We start from the raw sequence: 13,017 nt of genomic DNA, 5'->3' as shown, positions 1-13,017 counted from the left end.
TCCGCAAACTTCACTATATGACAGCTGGGGTGTATTGCCGTGCAGTCATATGTCAGCAGAGTGAACAGGAGGGGGCTCAGCACACAGCCCTGAGGTGAGCCGGTGCTAAGGGGGGGAAAGAGTCTTTTGAGCAGAAGGTGGTGTAGGTTCTGCTGTGGAAAAAAGTCCCCCCCCCCCCCACTGGGTGTGATGGTCAACCACATTCCTGCGTCTGAATTCATATATCACGACTGTGTATCATGACAAATGGAAATGGTCTTTCCTTAGAAATGAACAAACTTTCTGTGGTCTTGTGAGATCCCAACATCTCTATGTCTGTGTTTCACTCAGAAAGAGCACTGAATTTCCAGCTGACACTGATAGATGCCATCATGCTGCTTTCAAAGCAGTTACTACAGCTGTGTCCCGACCAGTACTGTAGATGAGTAAAAGTGTAAAACAGCTATCGTATGAATGACATATCGGATTCAGACCACAGCCACATCATATCTAAACTATAGTACAAGGTTCTCTGTCTTCATGTCAAAGCAGAGGAACTGATATTAAGGCCTCTGCACTTCCTGTTACACATTATTTCATGTGTTGCCTGATTAAAAAAACAAAACAAAAGAAACAGCTTGTATCTGAAGTGCTGATATGTCAGGTCTGCTTCCTCGTTCCTGCCACTCGCTGTGAGATCAATATTTGCACCACTGCAGCCAGACGACATGAGCCGAACGCCTCCACAGTGAGCGGGAGTTGGAGCCCCGACAGATGAAGGGAGAGGAGACAGACTCGCAGCGATGCTGCTGCTGTGTGCGTCATGTGACACATCCTCACATGCTGCTGCTTGTAGGTGTCGGCACTCGAGACATCCTCCAGCACCGCGGTCGCCAGGTGGCTCCATGGCATGCATTAGCAGCCATCCTCGTGATTGTGCACTTGCATCTCACTCAGAGCTCCTACTAATGGGGCCAACATCCAGGAGAAAACATGATGTAAACAAGCCTAGAGCCACTTCACATTCATCACACCGATCAGATCCAAGCGTGAGCTGTTTATTCTCATGATGCCTCCTAAATAAAAGATCAACCACTCGTTCTCCTGGTTGAGCTAAAGGAGGGATCCTGGTTTTAGGAGAACATACTAGAACCATGATGAACTGCTGTGGTTGTCATTATCCCTCCACTAACAAGGAAACAGACAAACCGTGTCGCACACAGAAAGTTCCAAAGAAAGGAAGTTCTCTGAAGCTTCACTGAGTCCCTGTTTAAACCAACATCCTCTTTTCTGCTTGGTCTGTTAATGATGATGAGTGTGTCTCCTCAAGGGAACGAGGAGCATCCTGCTTCTGGCTCACTACGACTAGTGTGAACATTACACACACACTGCTAGTCCCTTTTTGAGAAGCTATAAATAGATATAGAAAATAGATCGATAATCAGTCACGTGATATTTTATCAACGTTACCTAAAGGTTACATCACATGATCACTGCTTTATAGTCAAACAGCATCATGGCTAACCGTTAACCCTTAAACTCCCAAGAGGTTGTTCTTTTTGTAAGTTTGAGAATTGGCTGATGGCTGTGCTGCTACTCCCCTTCGTAGTATATTTTCTGTAACACAATTGGTGGAAATTGTTCGTGATGCACACAATGATTTAGCCATAGCTAGTTACCAAAAGCCACAGAAAACACAGCTGTCGATTTCAGATTTCCCACTCCAGTTATATTTTCCTCCCGACACACTGAAACGTCACCTGTTATTAAGTTTAGTCCCGTTCAGCTTTTTTTCACCGAAAGCTTGTTTTATTCCTTCTTTCTCATCACTCTCCATGTGACCTTCTTTGCAGAGCCGTATAACAAGTTACATCCACCATCACTGTGTGGCAGGTTATTTGGATTTCCATGATGGAGACAAACATACTGCTGTCATAGCAAAACCCAGTTACTTTGTGGGAGTAAATGGGAACAAATCACAGTATGAAAGTACACCCATACATCCACTCTCACAAAGACTCACTGGGGTCCAAACTTTCAGGAATTAAGGTGCGAGCGTTTCTGATGATTGTGTGTGAAGCTGCTGACAGGTTCCACATTGATGTGGCCTATATTGGAGAAACAGTCCCCAGACCTCAGCTGGTCACAGTGTTCTATGCTTTAACAACTTCCTTCCTGTTCGGGACTCATTGTGCCCTGGGCTCCGAGCGGCTATTTTTACCCTTCCGCCACTGATTGCTGTCCCCTGTGTTTGCTTTGTAGGGAGAAGGATGATGGAGCATTTCTTCCACCCAAAAAAAGCCAAATTAAAGCAGCTCAATGCAGAAGTCCGGTGTTTAGCTGCAGAACCCCAGGAAAGCTTCGGGATTCAGGAGGAAATATTATCAGCGCAGTGGAAGCGAATGCAGAGACGTGACAAAGCGCCTTCAACAGCTGACAAAGAGAATTGAAATGTCTCTCTTGTCATCTTTTTTTTCTTTGGGGGGCTCGGCAATGGAAATCAATCCGACAATAATTTACAGCCCTGCATTCAGCGAGAGCCCTTCAAAGGCTCATAAATCTGATGGTGATGGGCGTTGTGTGCCACGCTGTGAAGGTAATAATTACACATTACAGCTGAGCCACTTTATCTCGCAGCTCCGTTTGCCTACTGACTCTTTGTCCTCATTTTTTTCCCCCCAGGAAAAAGCACAATCCTGTCATGGAGCTCCAACCCATCGCTACACCGGCTGGCTCTGAGAATCTTATCGCCATGGCAACGCACTATTTCCCTCTGTCTCTCTCTCTCTTCTTATTTTTCTCCCTCTGATGCACTTGGAGCAACCCTCTCCACCGAGCTCATCAAAAATTATTCTGTTACACCTCCAGCAAACATGGATGAATATAATATCAGAGAAAGAGAGAGGGAGAGAGAGACATGGGGCTCGGGAGAGGGAAAGGGAGGGATAGATAGAGGGAGCGGAGGAGGGAGTGCTGTGCTAATGTGGCACTTCTCTGAGTCAGAAGGTCACGAGTTCAAATCTGCTACTGCGAACATTCCGCATGATGTCAGCATCGACACAAAGACACATGACACAAAATGTGTGCAAGATCTGTCCATCTATCTATCCATCTACACACTTGGCTGATTCCTATGTGTACACACACACACACACACACACACACACACACACACACACACACACACACACACACACACACACACACACACACACCCCTTCATACTTTCTGCATTGTTCGTCCACAGGCCACTTTGCGTTAGCATGGATATGAGCACGGATACAAACACAACTGTATCCATAATAAACTTCTGGGTTCACTTCTGTATGCGTTCCATAATGTAACATAACAATGCTGAAAATATCTCCACTTCTGGTGGTGGTGTTCTCCTCCTTTTGTTGGGATCTCGCAAGACTACAGAAAATTTGTTCATTTCTAGGGAAAGACAATTTTCATTTGTCATGATACACAGTCATGACATATGAATTTGGACCAAAGAATGTGATTGACCATCACACCCAGTGGGGGGGGGGGCCTTTTCTGACGGCAGACCCATGCAAATCCTCCCCGCTTTCTGCTCAAAAGACTCTTCCCTCCCCATGCACTCAGCCAGTCACTGATTGGTTGAAGCTCTCAGGATTTCACACCTTCGAATCCCCCAACCTTCACCAAAAGGAGGCTGCAAAGAAAGACTCCGGAGAGTCTTTCCCTAAGTCTTCCACGGTGAACACCAGGGAGGAGCTGCGTCCGAGCTGCTCCACTCACAAAAGGCTTTTGCTCCTGTTCTTCGATGGAGGAGGAGGTTGCTGGAGTCAGCTCACCCAGCGTTAGCATACAGCTAACACTCACCCAGTGTTAGCATACAGCTAACACCAGAGGCCTGCAACCAGGGCCTTCACTCCTCAACTCCTCTGCTGACCCGACCACGAGGGTCAGACCTTCCCCTGGTCCAGAGACCAGCACCCAGAGTCTGATCTCCCATCAACCAGGACAACCAACCAGTTCCTCCAGGACGGACCAGGGAAACGACGCCTCACAGAACTTGTTTGTGTTTTCCTCAACCAGCAGGAAAACCATCACAGACCTGAGCGACCAGCTCCTCAGTCTGGACAAAAGGAACAACCAGGAGCTGCAAAGAAGGACTCCTGAAACATCAACTTCATCTTCTTCTCCTCAGCCTGCAGAACCAGCGACCACAGTTAGCAGGAGGTGCTAACTACAGGAGAAGACACCAGCTTCCCTCCAGCAGGACAACAACTGAACTCCTTCAAGGAAGTGGGAACAACAACTGGGCTTTACCTGAGATTAGTTAAACCTGATGCTATGATAGAACTGTTTAACTTTATGAAGATGTGTTGGTTCTGTTACAGTGATTGAGTTCTATAGATAATGATATTAGGAGCAGTTATCAACCTGTAAACCAACGTTAGCTCTGCCACAGACACAGGGTCTGCATGCTAATCTTTGCTTTACTAACTAGTTAACTCACAATCCTACACATATCACATCAAAGACAACATCACACAGTAACTGAACACCATCTGACGACTCCTGACGTTTTACAAAACAAGTCTCATTCACATCAAGTCATTCTAGAAATGGTCCTTTAGCAGAGACACACAGGAAGCAGACGCTAAAGACTAGCTTCCATGTTCCATTGTTCTCCAGCACATGGTGCAGACCCAGGACAGACTTCCTGCTCTCTGATAACCTCCAAGCCACCTTTTTCCGGTCGAGAACCATGGCCTCGGATTTAGAGGTGCTGGTCTTCATGCCAGCTGCTTCACACTCGGCTGAGAACCGCATCAGTGCACACTGAAGGTCCAGGTTCGATGAAGCTGGCAGAACCACATCATCTGCAAAAAGCAGAGATGAGATCCTGTGGTTCCCAAACTGGACCCCCTCCGGCCCCCGGCTGTGCCTAGAGATTCTGTCTATGTATATGATGAACAGAACCGGTGATAAAGGACAGCCCTGCTGGAGGCCAACATGCACAGGGAACAGGTCTGACTTACTGCCGGCAATGTGAACCAAACTCCTGCTCCAGGAATACAAAGACCAAACAGCCCTTAACAAGGGACCCCGGACTCCATACTCCCGGAGCACCCCCCACAGGATGTCTGGAGGGACGCGGTCGAACGCCTTCTCCAGATTCACAAAACACATGTGGACTGGTTGGGCGAACTCCCATGAACCCTCAAGCACCTGGTGGAGGGTCTAGAGCTGGTCCAATGTTCCACCATCAGGAGAACCTGGTGGAGGGTCTAGAGCTGGTCCAGTGTTCCACCATCAGGAGAACCTGGTGGAGGGTATAGAGCTGGTCCAGTGTTCCACCATCAGGAGAACCTGGTGGAGGGTCTAGAGCTGGTCCAGTGTTCCACCATCAGGAGAACCTGGTGGAGGGTATTGAGCTGGTCCAGTGTTCCACCATCAGGAGAACCTGGTGGAGGGTATAGAGCTGGTCCAGTGTTCCACGACCAGGAGAACCTGGTGGAGGGTATAGAGCTGGTCCAGTGTTCCACCATCAGGAGAACCTGGTGGAGGGTATAGAGCTGGTCCAGTGTTCCACCATCAGGAGAACCTGGTGGAGGGTATAGAGCTGGTCCAGTGTTCCACCATCAGGAGAACCTGGTGGAGGGTATAGAGCTGGTCCAGTGTTCCACCATCAGGAGAACCTGGTGGAGGGTATAGAGCTGGTCCAGTGTTCCACCATCAGTAGAACCTGGTGGAGGGTATAGAGCTGGTCCAGTGTTCCACCATCAGGAGAACCTGGTGGAGGGTATAGAGCTGGTCCAGTGTTCCACGACCAGGACGAAAACCGCATTGTTTGTCTTGGATCCGAAGTTGGACTAACGGCCGGACCCTCCTCTCCAGTACCCTGGAATAGACTTTCCCGGGGAGGCTGAGGAGTGTGATCCCTCTGTAGTTGGAACACACCCTCTGATCCCCCTTCTTAAAAGGGGGTCAGAGGGTGTGTTTGACCATGGTAAGACAGGTTAATTTCCCCCTACTTATGATGTGCTGTTGCAATAGTATACCTGCTCTATTGTTATAGGAGTGAAATTCAGTCATTACAGAGTATAAACTACACTGCATCCCGTCAAACCCACCAAACCAACCGAACCTATTTAACCCGCCAAAACCATTGAATCTACTGAACTCGCAAAGCCCACCAAACTCTCTCAATCTGCCAAGCCCACTGAACCCGCCATACTCATCGAACTGCCAAGCCTACTAAACCAACCAAACCCATCGAACCTACCAAACCTGCCATCACTCCAAGTGAATGTTGAATGGCCCAGGAAACTTTGATTTTAGAGAACTGGTAAGTATTCAAATATGTTGTGCGAGGGTTGGCACTGTTAATATTACAGTCACAGAGTTACATACATCTTCATTACAGCCACAACAAATGTACCAATACTGTGTGACTAAATTATTCATAGTTTTAACTGTAATTCTTCTCAAAGAGGAATCCACATGAATCCTTCTGACACGCATATTTCCACTGCAGCTGCCAGACCCACATTTTAAAACCTTCTTTTTTATTTCTAGTAGTAAGACTGCAGATATACAGGCCAGTAAATACAATATACTAACAACACAATGCAAATTTACTCCAAGCATTTGTACTTTTTCTGTTCAGAAAGCCTTTCCAGCTGAGCTGCAGCCTTTGCCAGTGAGTAGTGAGAAGTGCAGATGGAAATTTTGATTATTAAACTGAGCAAACAGCAGTGCTGTGCGAGGCCGCACTGCTGTTCTCTGCCAATTGATTTTTATTGCCTTTCCCTCAGGTAGGAAATGCGCTCATTTCAGTGTTATTGCACATGTGCAATGCCCACATCCAGAATTAGCCAGGTCCCTGACTGATCTTTAAATGGTAAACAACAACAGTCGGCTGGTCTGCAGCAAGTAGGATGTCTGCCCCGCTAGATTAGGGCAGGATGACTAGAGGATTGGCTGTTCATCCTTGTCAGCACTGTCGAGCTGCATTATGGTCCCGTCATGAGATTGGGCTCAAGCTCTTGCCCACTCTCATTCCAACTCTGCTGCACATCAGGTCGTAATGTCTACAGAACACCGCTCACACCACCATTTGGGAGACTGTACACACATGCTGACAAGAAGCAAATGCATATTTCTGGAAGGAGCTAGATATGTGTGTATCCGCGACAATGAAATGAGTTAAAGCTGGAGCAGAAGTTGGAGGAGTTGATCACTTACCTATCTGAGCCTTCAAGAATCAACTGTTGTCCAAAAAACTGCACCACAGCTTTCTACATCTAGATTGTCTCTGTGCATTTGGACTCTCATGGACTCATTACACACCTCTCCAGCAGTGCATGAAGCAGATTAACAATAGCAAAACACATCTGTGCCCTTTGGTGGTGCTGTAAATCTTGCAGTGAACGCTCCCACTTCAATTACATGATGATTTAATGACTGCTAATACAGACCTGGAGAGCAGGCCACTGAGATATAATAAGCCATGACGGAATTGAGTGTGATGGCTACATCTGTGCTACAAGAGAAAGACAATGTTTTACACTCACCTCTGGCCCTCGCTCCTGCACATGGCAGGACTCGCTGTCTCCCTCCGAGAAGGAGCCTGACTCATCGCTGGAGTTGGTGCCGTAGGACTGCTCAAACTTGATCTTGGGTCGCACCTGATTAAAAAGGGGATTCCCGACCAGGCTTTGATCCTGCTGCTCCACATTGAGGCAGCGCGCCACATTGGAGCATGGCGAGGAGGAGAACTCAAACTGGGGTAGACTGCAGGGAGATCCTCCACTGCCATCCTCTGCGTAGGAGTATGAGGAGCAGGAGCTGGAAGTCCTGGTACGCGTCTCGCAAGGCGGCGAGCGTGGGCATACTTTGATTGGCACTGGGCAGCTGGTGTTGGGCCGGGGGCGGCACAGACCCGGGGGCTCGGAGGTGGTGGTGCTGGGGGAGTACGTCTGGGAGGAGGGGAGGGACTGGCTGGCTCCTGCCCACAGGCCCTTTGTCATGTGCTCCGATAGCTCCATTTCCAATGAGTTCCCACCAGGGTAGGAATGCGCTGGAGTTCCCAGACGTTTGCAGGCCCCTGAGGAAAATATGACACTACGCCGGTCTAGCTCAACTTCCTGTTTGCAGACCCCATCACAGGAAGCAGATTTGAGGGACAAACCTGCCGGGAAACCGTCCACTTCCTTTGGGGATGTAACAGACAGACCCAGCTCCCCAGTGAAAGGCCTGAGGTCTTTTTTGTGATCTCCCTGAGAGTTTCCTTTGTCCTGGGGACAGACAAGTCTGTTGGCGAATAGCTGCTGTGATGTGTTGGGTCGACTGGGGAGGTCCACCCCTTTTTTGAAGAAGGCTCGGAGACAGGAGGGGGACTTGGTTCTCTTGGTTCTCTCCACAGACATGGGGTTGTCCAACTCCATGGCCGTCGTGTTGTCCTTGTCCCTGACATCCTGCTCATCCCCTGACAGGCACAATGAAATGGTCTCTTCCTCTGCCTGTGGTTCCACTTTGATCTGTGCCAGAGGCAGCCTGCCCTGACCTGGCACCGCTCCACTAACGCTGCTCTCCTTTAATGTGCTTGGAAAACCTGAGGTACTGGTGTGTGAAGATGTGTCATTATTGTGCTTGTTGCAAGCCCACTGGTATTTCCTGTACTTGGGGCATCGAGGCAGGTCTGATGCTCCATGTCGATCAAAGTCCAGCCGGCTGTCCATGAAGTTTCCGGGCATCGCGTTGGCTAGCCGATCGTCGTCAGGGCATTGAAAGGAGGTAAGAGCATCTGCGCAATGCCTCGACCTCGGGGACACCGGCCTTTCCGCTTCGGATTGCATGCTCTCATCCTCAGAGTTGTTCGTCTCTGCTGCCACCTTGTGGCAGAGCAGCAAGCTGTCTTCCTCGCTTCGCAGCTGGGCTTCCAGAAAGCGAAAGCACGAGTCCTCGAGGTTGTGTATGCGCAGGAATTCGGCACAGCGGATGACCTCCTGGATGTTTTCTCTGCTGAGTAACAGCTTAGCGGTGTAGGCAAACTGCAACAATGGAGCGAATCCCCTGGCAGTGACCTGCAAAAAAACAGGGAAATTGCCAGCATTACCATCAGCACAGCCATTGTTCAGAGCACTTGGAGTGTGGTGAAACAAACCGACAGCTCCAACATCCATAAACTAACAGTGTAAAGTACCAGGTGATCTTTTTATTGGGTCAGCGCTGCACATTCTGCAAAGCAGTAAATAAGAACTTGTGCTGTGGGATGTGGACAGATTGTGCGTTATAACAGCCTGTTGTGTGTAATAACAACCTCTGGGACATTCCAACGGTCCACCACTGTCTGCTCGGTGGTTACACCATGACTTCTGCCAACACCCACTCCTGTCGCTGCTCTGTGTTAAAAAAAAACAACAACCCTCAACTGCTCGAGGTAAGACGTGGAAGTATGTAGAGTGTGGATTCATACTCAAGGACATGAACGAAGCAGTGCACATTAACCGTTTACTGGGACCATATCTGATCACTTTTGCAGTTCTCCTGTTTCTTTCAAATTGTTCATTGTAAATATCTGGCAAACACTCAGAGGTGATGCGGATGCATTTCTGCCATTTTTACTTGGTGAAGCACAATTTCTTCCCACTTTAATAATTACTTTATTGTGAAATAATAATAAACAAATGAACAACGTTTGAAGGTAAATGATTGAATCAGTTACAGGTGATTATTAAATTCTCAAATCCTTTAAATATCTTTTGTTCAGATTCTGGGGTTGAATTTTGCAATTAAATGTCGATTGCCGTAAAAGTGGGTCCAGAGATTTAGGGCCAATCCCAATTCTATTCTTACCCCTCCGCCTACCCCTTAGCCCTCTGCCTCCAAAACCAGGGCAAAGGCAGTTTCAGCCCTTACATTTGGGACACCCCTCTCCCTGTGCTCAGACCCCCCCCCCCCCCCCCCCCCCCCTCTGCTAAGACCCGCCCCTCTCCAAGGTGAAGAAATAGACGGAGACATGGATTATTCAGTTTCTGTATTTGGACTTCAGAAATATTTCCTCATCCACCATGTGAAGGTGGAGGATCTTCCTTGTTTGCTCTGGTCCCTGTTTTCAAAACACCATATTAGAAGACTTTGGAACTCTACAGTGTAATAATAATGTTATAAACAGTCTCTACCAAACAAATACACACGGAAGCTCCATACGGCAGACGGCAGCCCTACTGCTGCTCTTACTAGTATAAAACATAACAGGTTTATATATCTTTAGAAGTGTATATATGTGAATCTTACTAGTATAAAACAAAACAGGTTTATAGGACTTTTGAAGTGTATAGATGTGAATCTTACTAGTATAAAACACAACAGGTTTATAGAGCTTTAGAAGCGTATATATGTGAATCTTACTAGTATAAAACACAACAGGTTTATAGAACTTTAGAAGTGTATAGATGTGAATCTTACTAGTATAAAACACAACAGGTTTATAGAACTTTAGAAGCGTATATATGTGAATCTTACTAGTATAAAACACAACTGGTTTATAGAACTTTAGAAGTGTATAGATGTGAATCTTACTAGTATAAAACACAACAGGTTTATAGAACTTTAGAAGCGTATAGATGTGAATCTTACTAGTATAAAACACAACAGGTTTATAGAACTTTAGAAGTGTATATATGGGAATCTTACTAGTATAAAACACAACAGGTTTATATAACTTTAGAAGCGTATATATGTGAATCTTACTAGTATAAAACACAACAGGTTTATATAACTTTAGAAGTATATATGTGAATCTTACTAGTATAAAACACAACAGGTTTATATAACTTTAGAAGCGTATATATGTGAATCTTACTAGTATAAAACACAACAGGTTTATATAACTTTAGAAGTATATATGTGAATCTTACTAGTATAAAACACAACAGGTTTATATAACTTTAGAAACGTATATATGTGAAATGCGAGTCCTTCGCCGCCATATCCTACTACCCCTCTGTTTAAAGTGGGCATCTGTAAAAGGGTTAGAGAGGGAATAGCCCTTCCCCTCACCCCTCCACCTCTGCACAGTAGTGAAATGGGACACCCCTCAGACTCTCGTGAACGCGCATTTCAAAGGGGTAGGGGTAAGGTGAAGGGCTAAGGGGGAGAATTGAGACGCAGCCTTAGCCTTTGTTCTCGGTTATCAATTCATGTGATATTTCTAGAATTCTATGTTCACACGGGCACAAAGACCAACCTGGTCTATTGAAGTTTATTTAAATGGAATTGCACTTTTCTGTTTTGCTCTGGAGAAATAATGCAAAACATCTATAAAAGATGGTTAAAGCAAAGATAACTGTATTTACATGTCTTACATGGAGGCACCTAGACTGGCATGACTGTCATGTTCCTGTTTGGTGAATTAATTTGGGAAAGTGTGAGCGGATTTTCGGATTTTCTGCATGTTCATGTTGTCAGTGATCAGCAATTCTGCTTTTGGTGGATGACCTTATGTGCAACTGCAACACTTCAGGAAAACCTTTTCTTTTCAAATGTTTTTATAGCCGGCTTCATGATGAGGATGAAATTGAGATGGTAAATGTAGTTTGATAGTTTTCAAACCTTAACTGTCCAAATCTGATGGTTAAATCTGAAAAGTTGGATTAGAATCAGAGATTTCTTAGAAAATGATTAAACTGATGGCTTATTTGAAGCCAAAAGGTGAGCGGGAACCTCGTCTCACAAAGCGTGAATTAACTGAATGGACTTCGCAAGCTGCTCTGATTCGCCGTTAATGGTCCGGCAGACGAGCTGAACTCTGAGTGCTCAGATCACTTCATGGTGCTAAAGTCTCACTTTCTGTACCAGTGACCTGCTTCCTCCAGGTCAAGTGTCTGCAAAGCCCAACACTTTGTAACACTGTGGCTTATCCCCGGTGTGACCATGTGGTGGGAGGTGATAGAGGGAGGCTTTCCATTTAGACTTAATGCCAGATAATTAGGCAAAGCCCTGAGCCTGCAGAAGCCTGGTCCAGCCTGTCAGCCAGCACACTGAGGTGGAGACAGGAGTCCAAGAAGCCTGCTTCAGAGCTGCCATTTAGAGATCAGCGTGAGGTTCATGTCGAGCTGTGCCCGCCACTTTACTCAGACTCTGAACGTCCGATCCCCGCAGCTTTATCTGCTTTCATTCTCTGCCACAAACACTTTAGTGTTAAGCGCTGCTGGGGGAAGGAATGAGGAGGAATGCAATCAAGCTACACACAGTGAAGGTGTGTGAACACATGCAATTACAATGGATTGGTTGTGGTGTAGGACTGCTTGCTTGTCTACAAATCACCTTTACAAGCCTGACTGATGTAAAGTCTCTCTCACAAGACTGAACAGAGACTTACAGATGTAGAAGACGTGCAGCACAATGTAGTTTTAATGAGTCTGCTGTTTACTGATTGTTTTTCTGCCTTTGTTGGAGGAACACAGAGATGAATTATACGAGGCATCCAGCATAGGAGCAGTGCAGCGGCTCCCAGAGGTCCAGCAGTCTCCCTGCTAGACACACCACTAGCACAACTGGATTTTCCCCTCTGAGGTCATCAAGTTTCAAAAACCACAGAATTTGCTCTGTGGATTTTTGCCGCCTGAAAAAATAACTACACAGTCTGCACGCGGAAACACAAATATGCCAGTAAGGAAATAGGTTGAGGTCATCTGAAAGACTCCCAGGGTTATAATCCACTGGCCAGATTCTGAAGCATTATGAGCATTTGAGGCTAAAGTCTTTTATTACCTACTGCCAGGGTTGGGTAGTAACGGATTACTTGTAACAGCATTATGTAATTAGGATACAAATTTTTTTTAACTGTAATCCGTTACAGTACATAAAAAAATGTGTAATCTCATTACAGGTATATTTGATAAAAACGGGGATTACTGAGCAGGATTACAATAGAAAATCAGATAATAAACTAGAACTGCAGTGTCACATGACGCTCATAACCTGTCAGTATCCTGCCAATACCAACTAGTTTTATTAGCTCATAACCTGCCAGTATCCTGCCAATACCAACTA

General features: G+C 46.3%; 1 protein-coding gene across 4 annotated transcripts in view; it reads right to left on the bottom strand.

The window, feature by feature from the left end:
• The window catches only part of bach2b (BTB and CNC homology 1, basic leucine zipper transcription factor 2b), a 151,113-nt gene that overhangs the window by 22,200 nt on the left and 115,896 nt on the right, over positions 1-13,017 (bottom strand). For all 4 annotated transcript variants that reach the window (XM_080514108.1, XM_080514111.1, XM_080514110.1 and 1 more), the window contains exon 3: positions 7,533-9,044. In XM_080514108.1, the coding sequence (XP_080370234.1) occupies positions 7,533-9,044 (1,512 nt within the window). The remainder of the gene's footprint in view (positions 1-7,532; positions 9,045-13,017) is intronic.

The sequence above is a fragment of the Blennius ocellaris genome (assembly GCF_963422515.1).
Source record: "Blennius ocellaris genome assembly, chromosome: 18".
Lineage (NCBI taxonomy): Eukaryota > Metazoa > Chordata > Actinopteri > Blenniiformes > Blenniidae > Blennius > Blennius ocellaris.
Note: the sequence above shows the minus strand (reverse complement) of the source record. Positions and strands in the feature narration are given on the sequence as shown.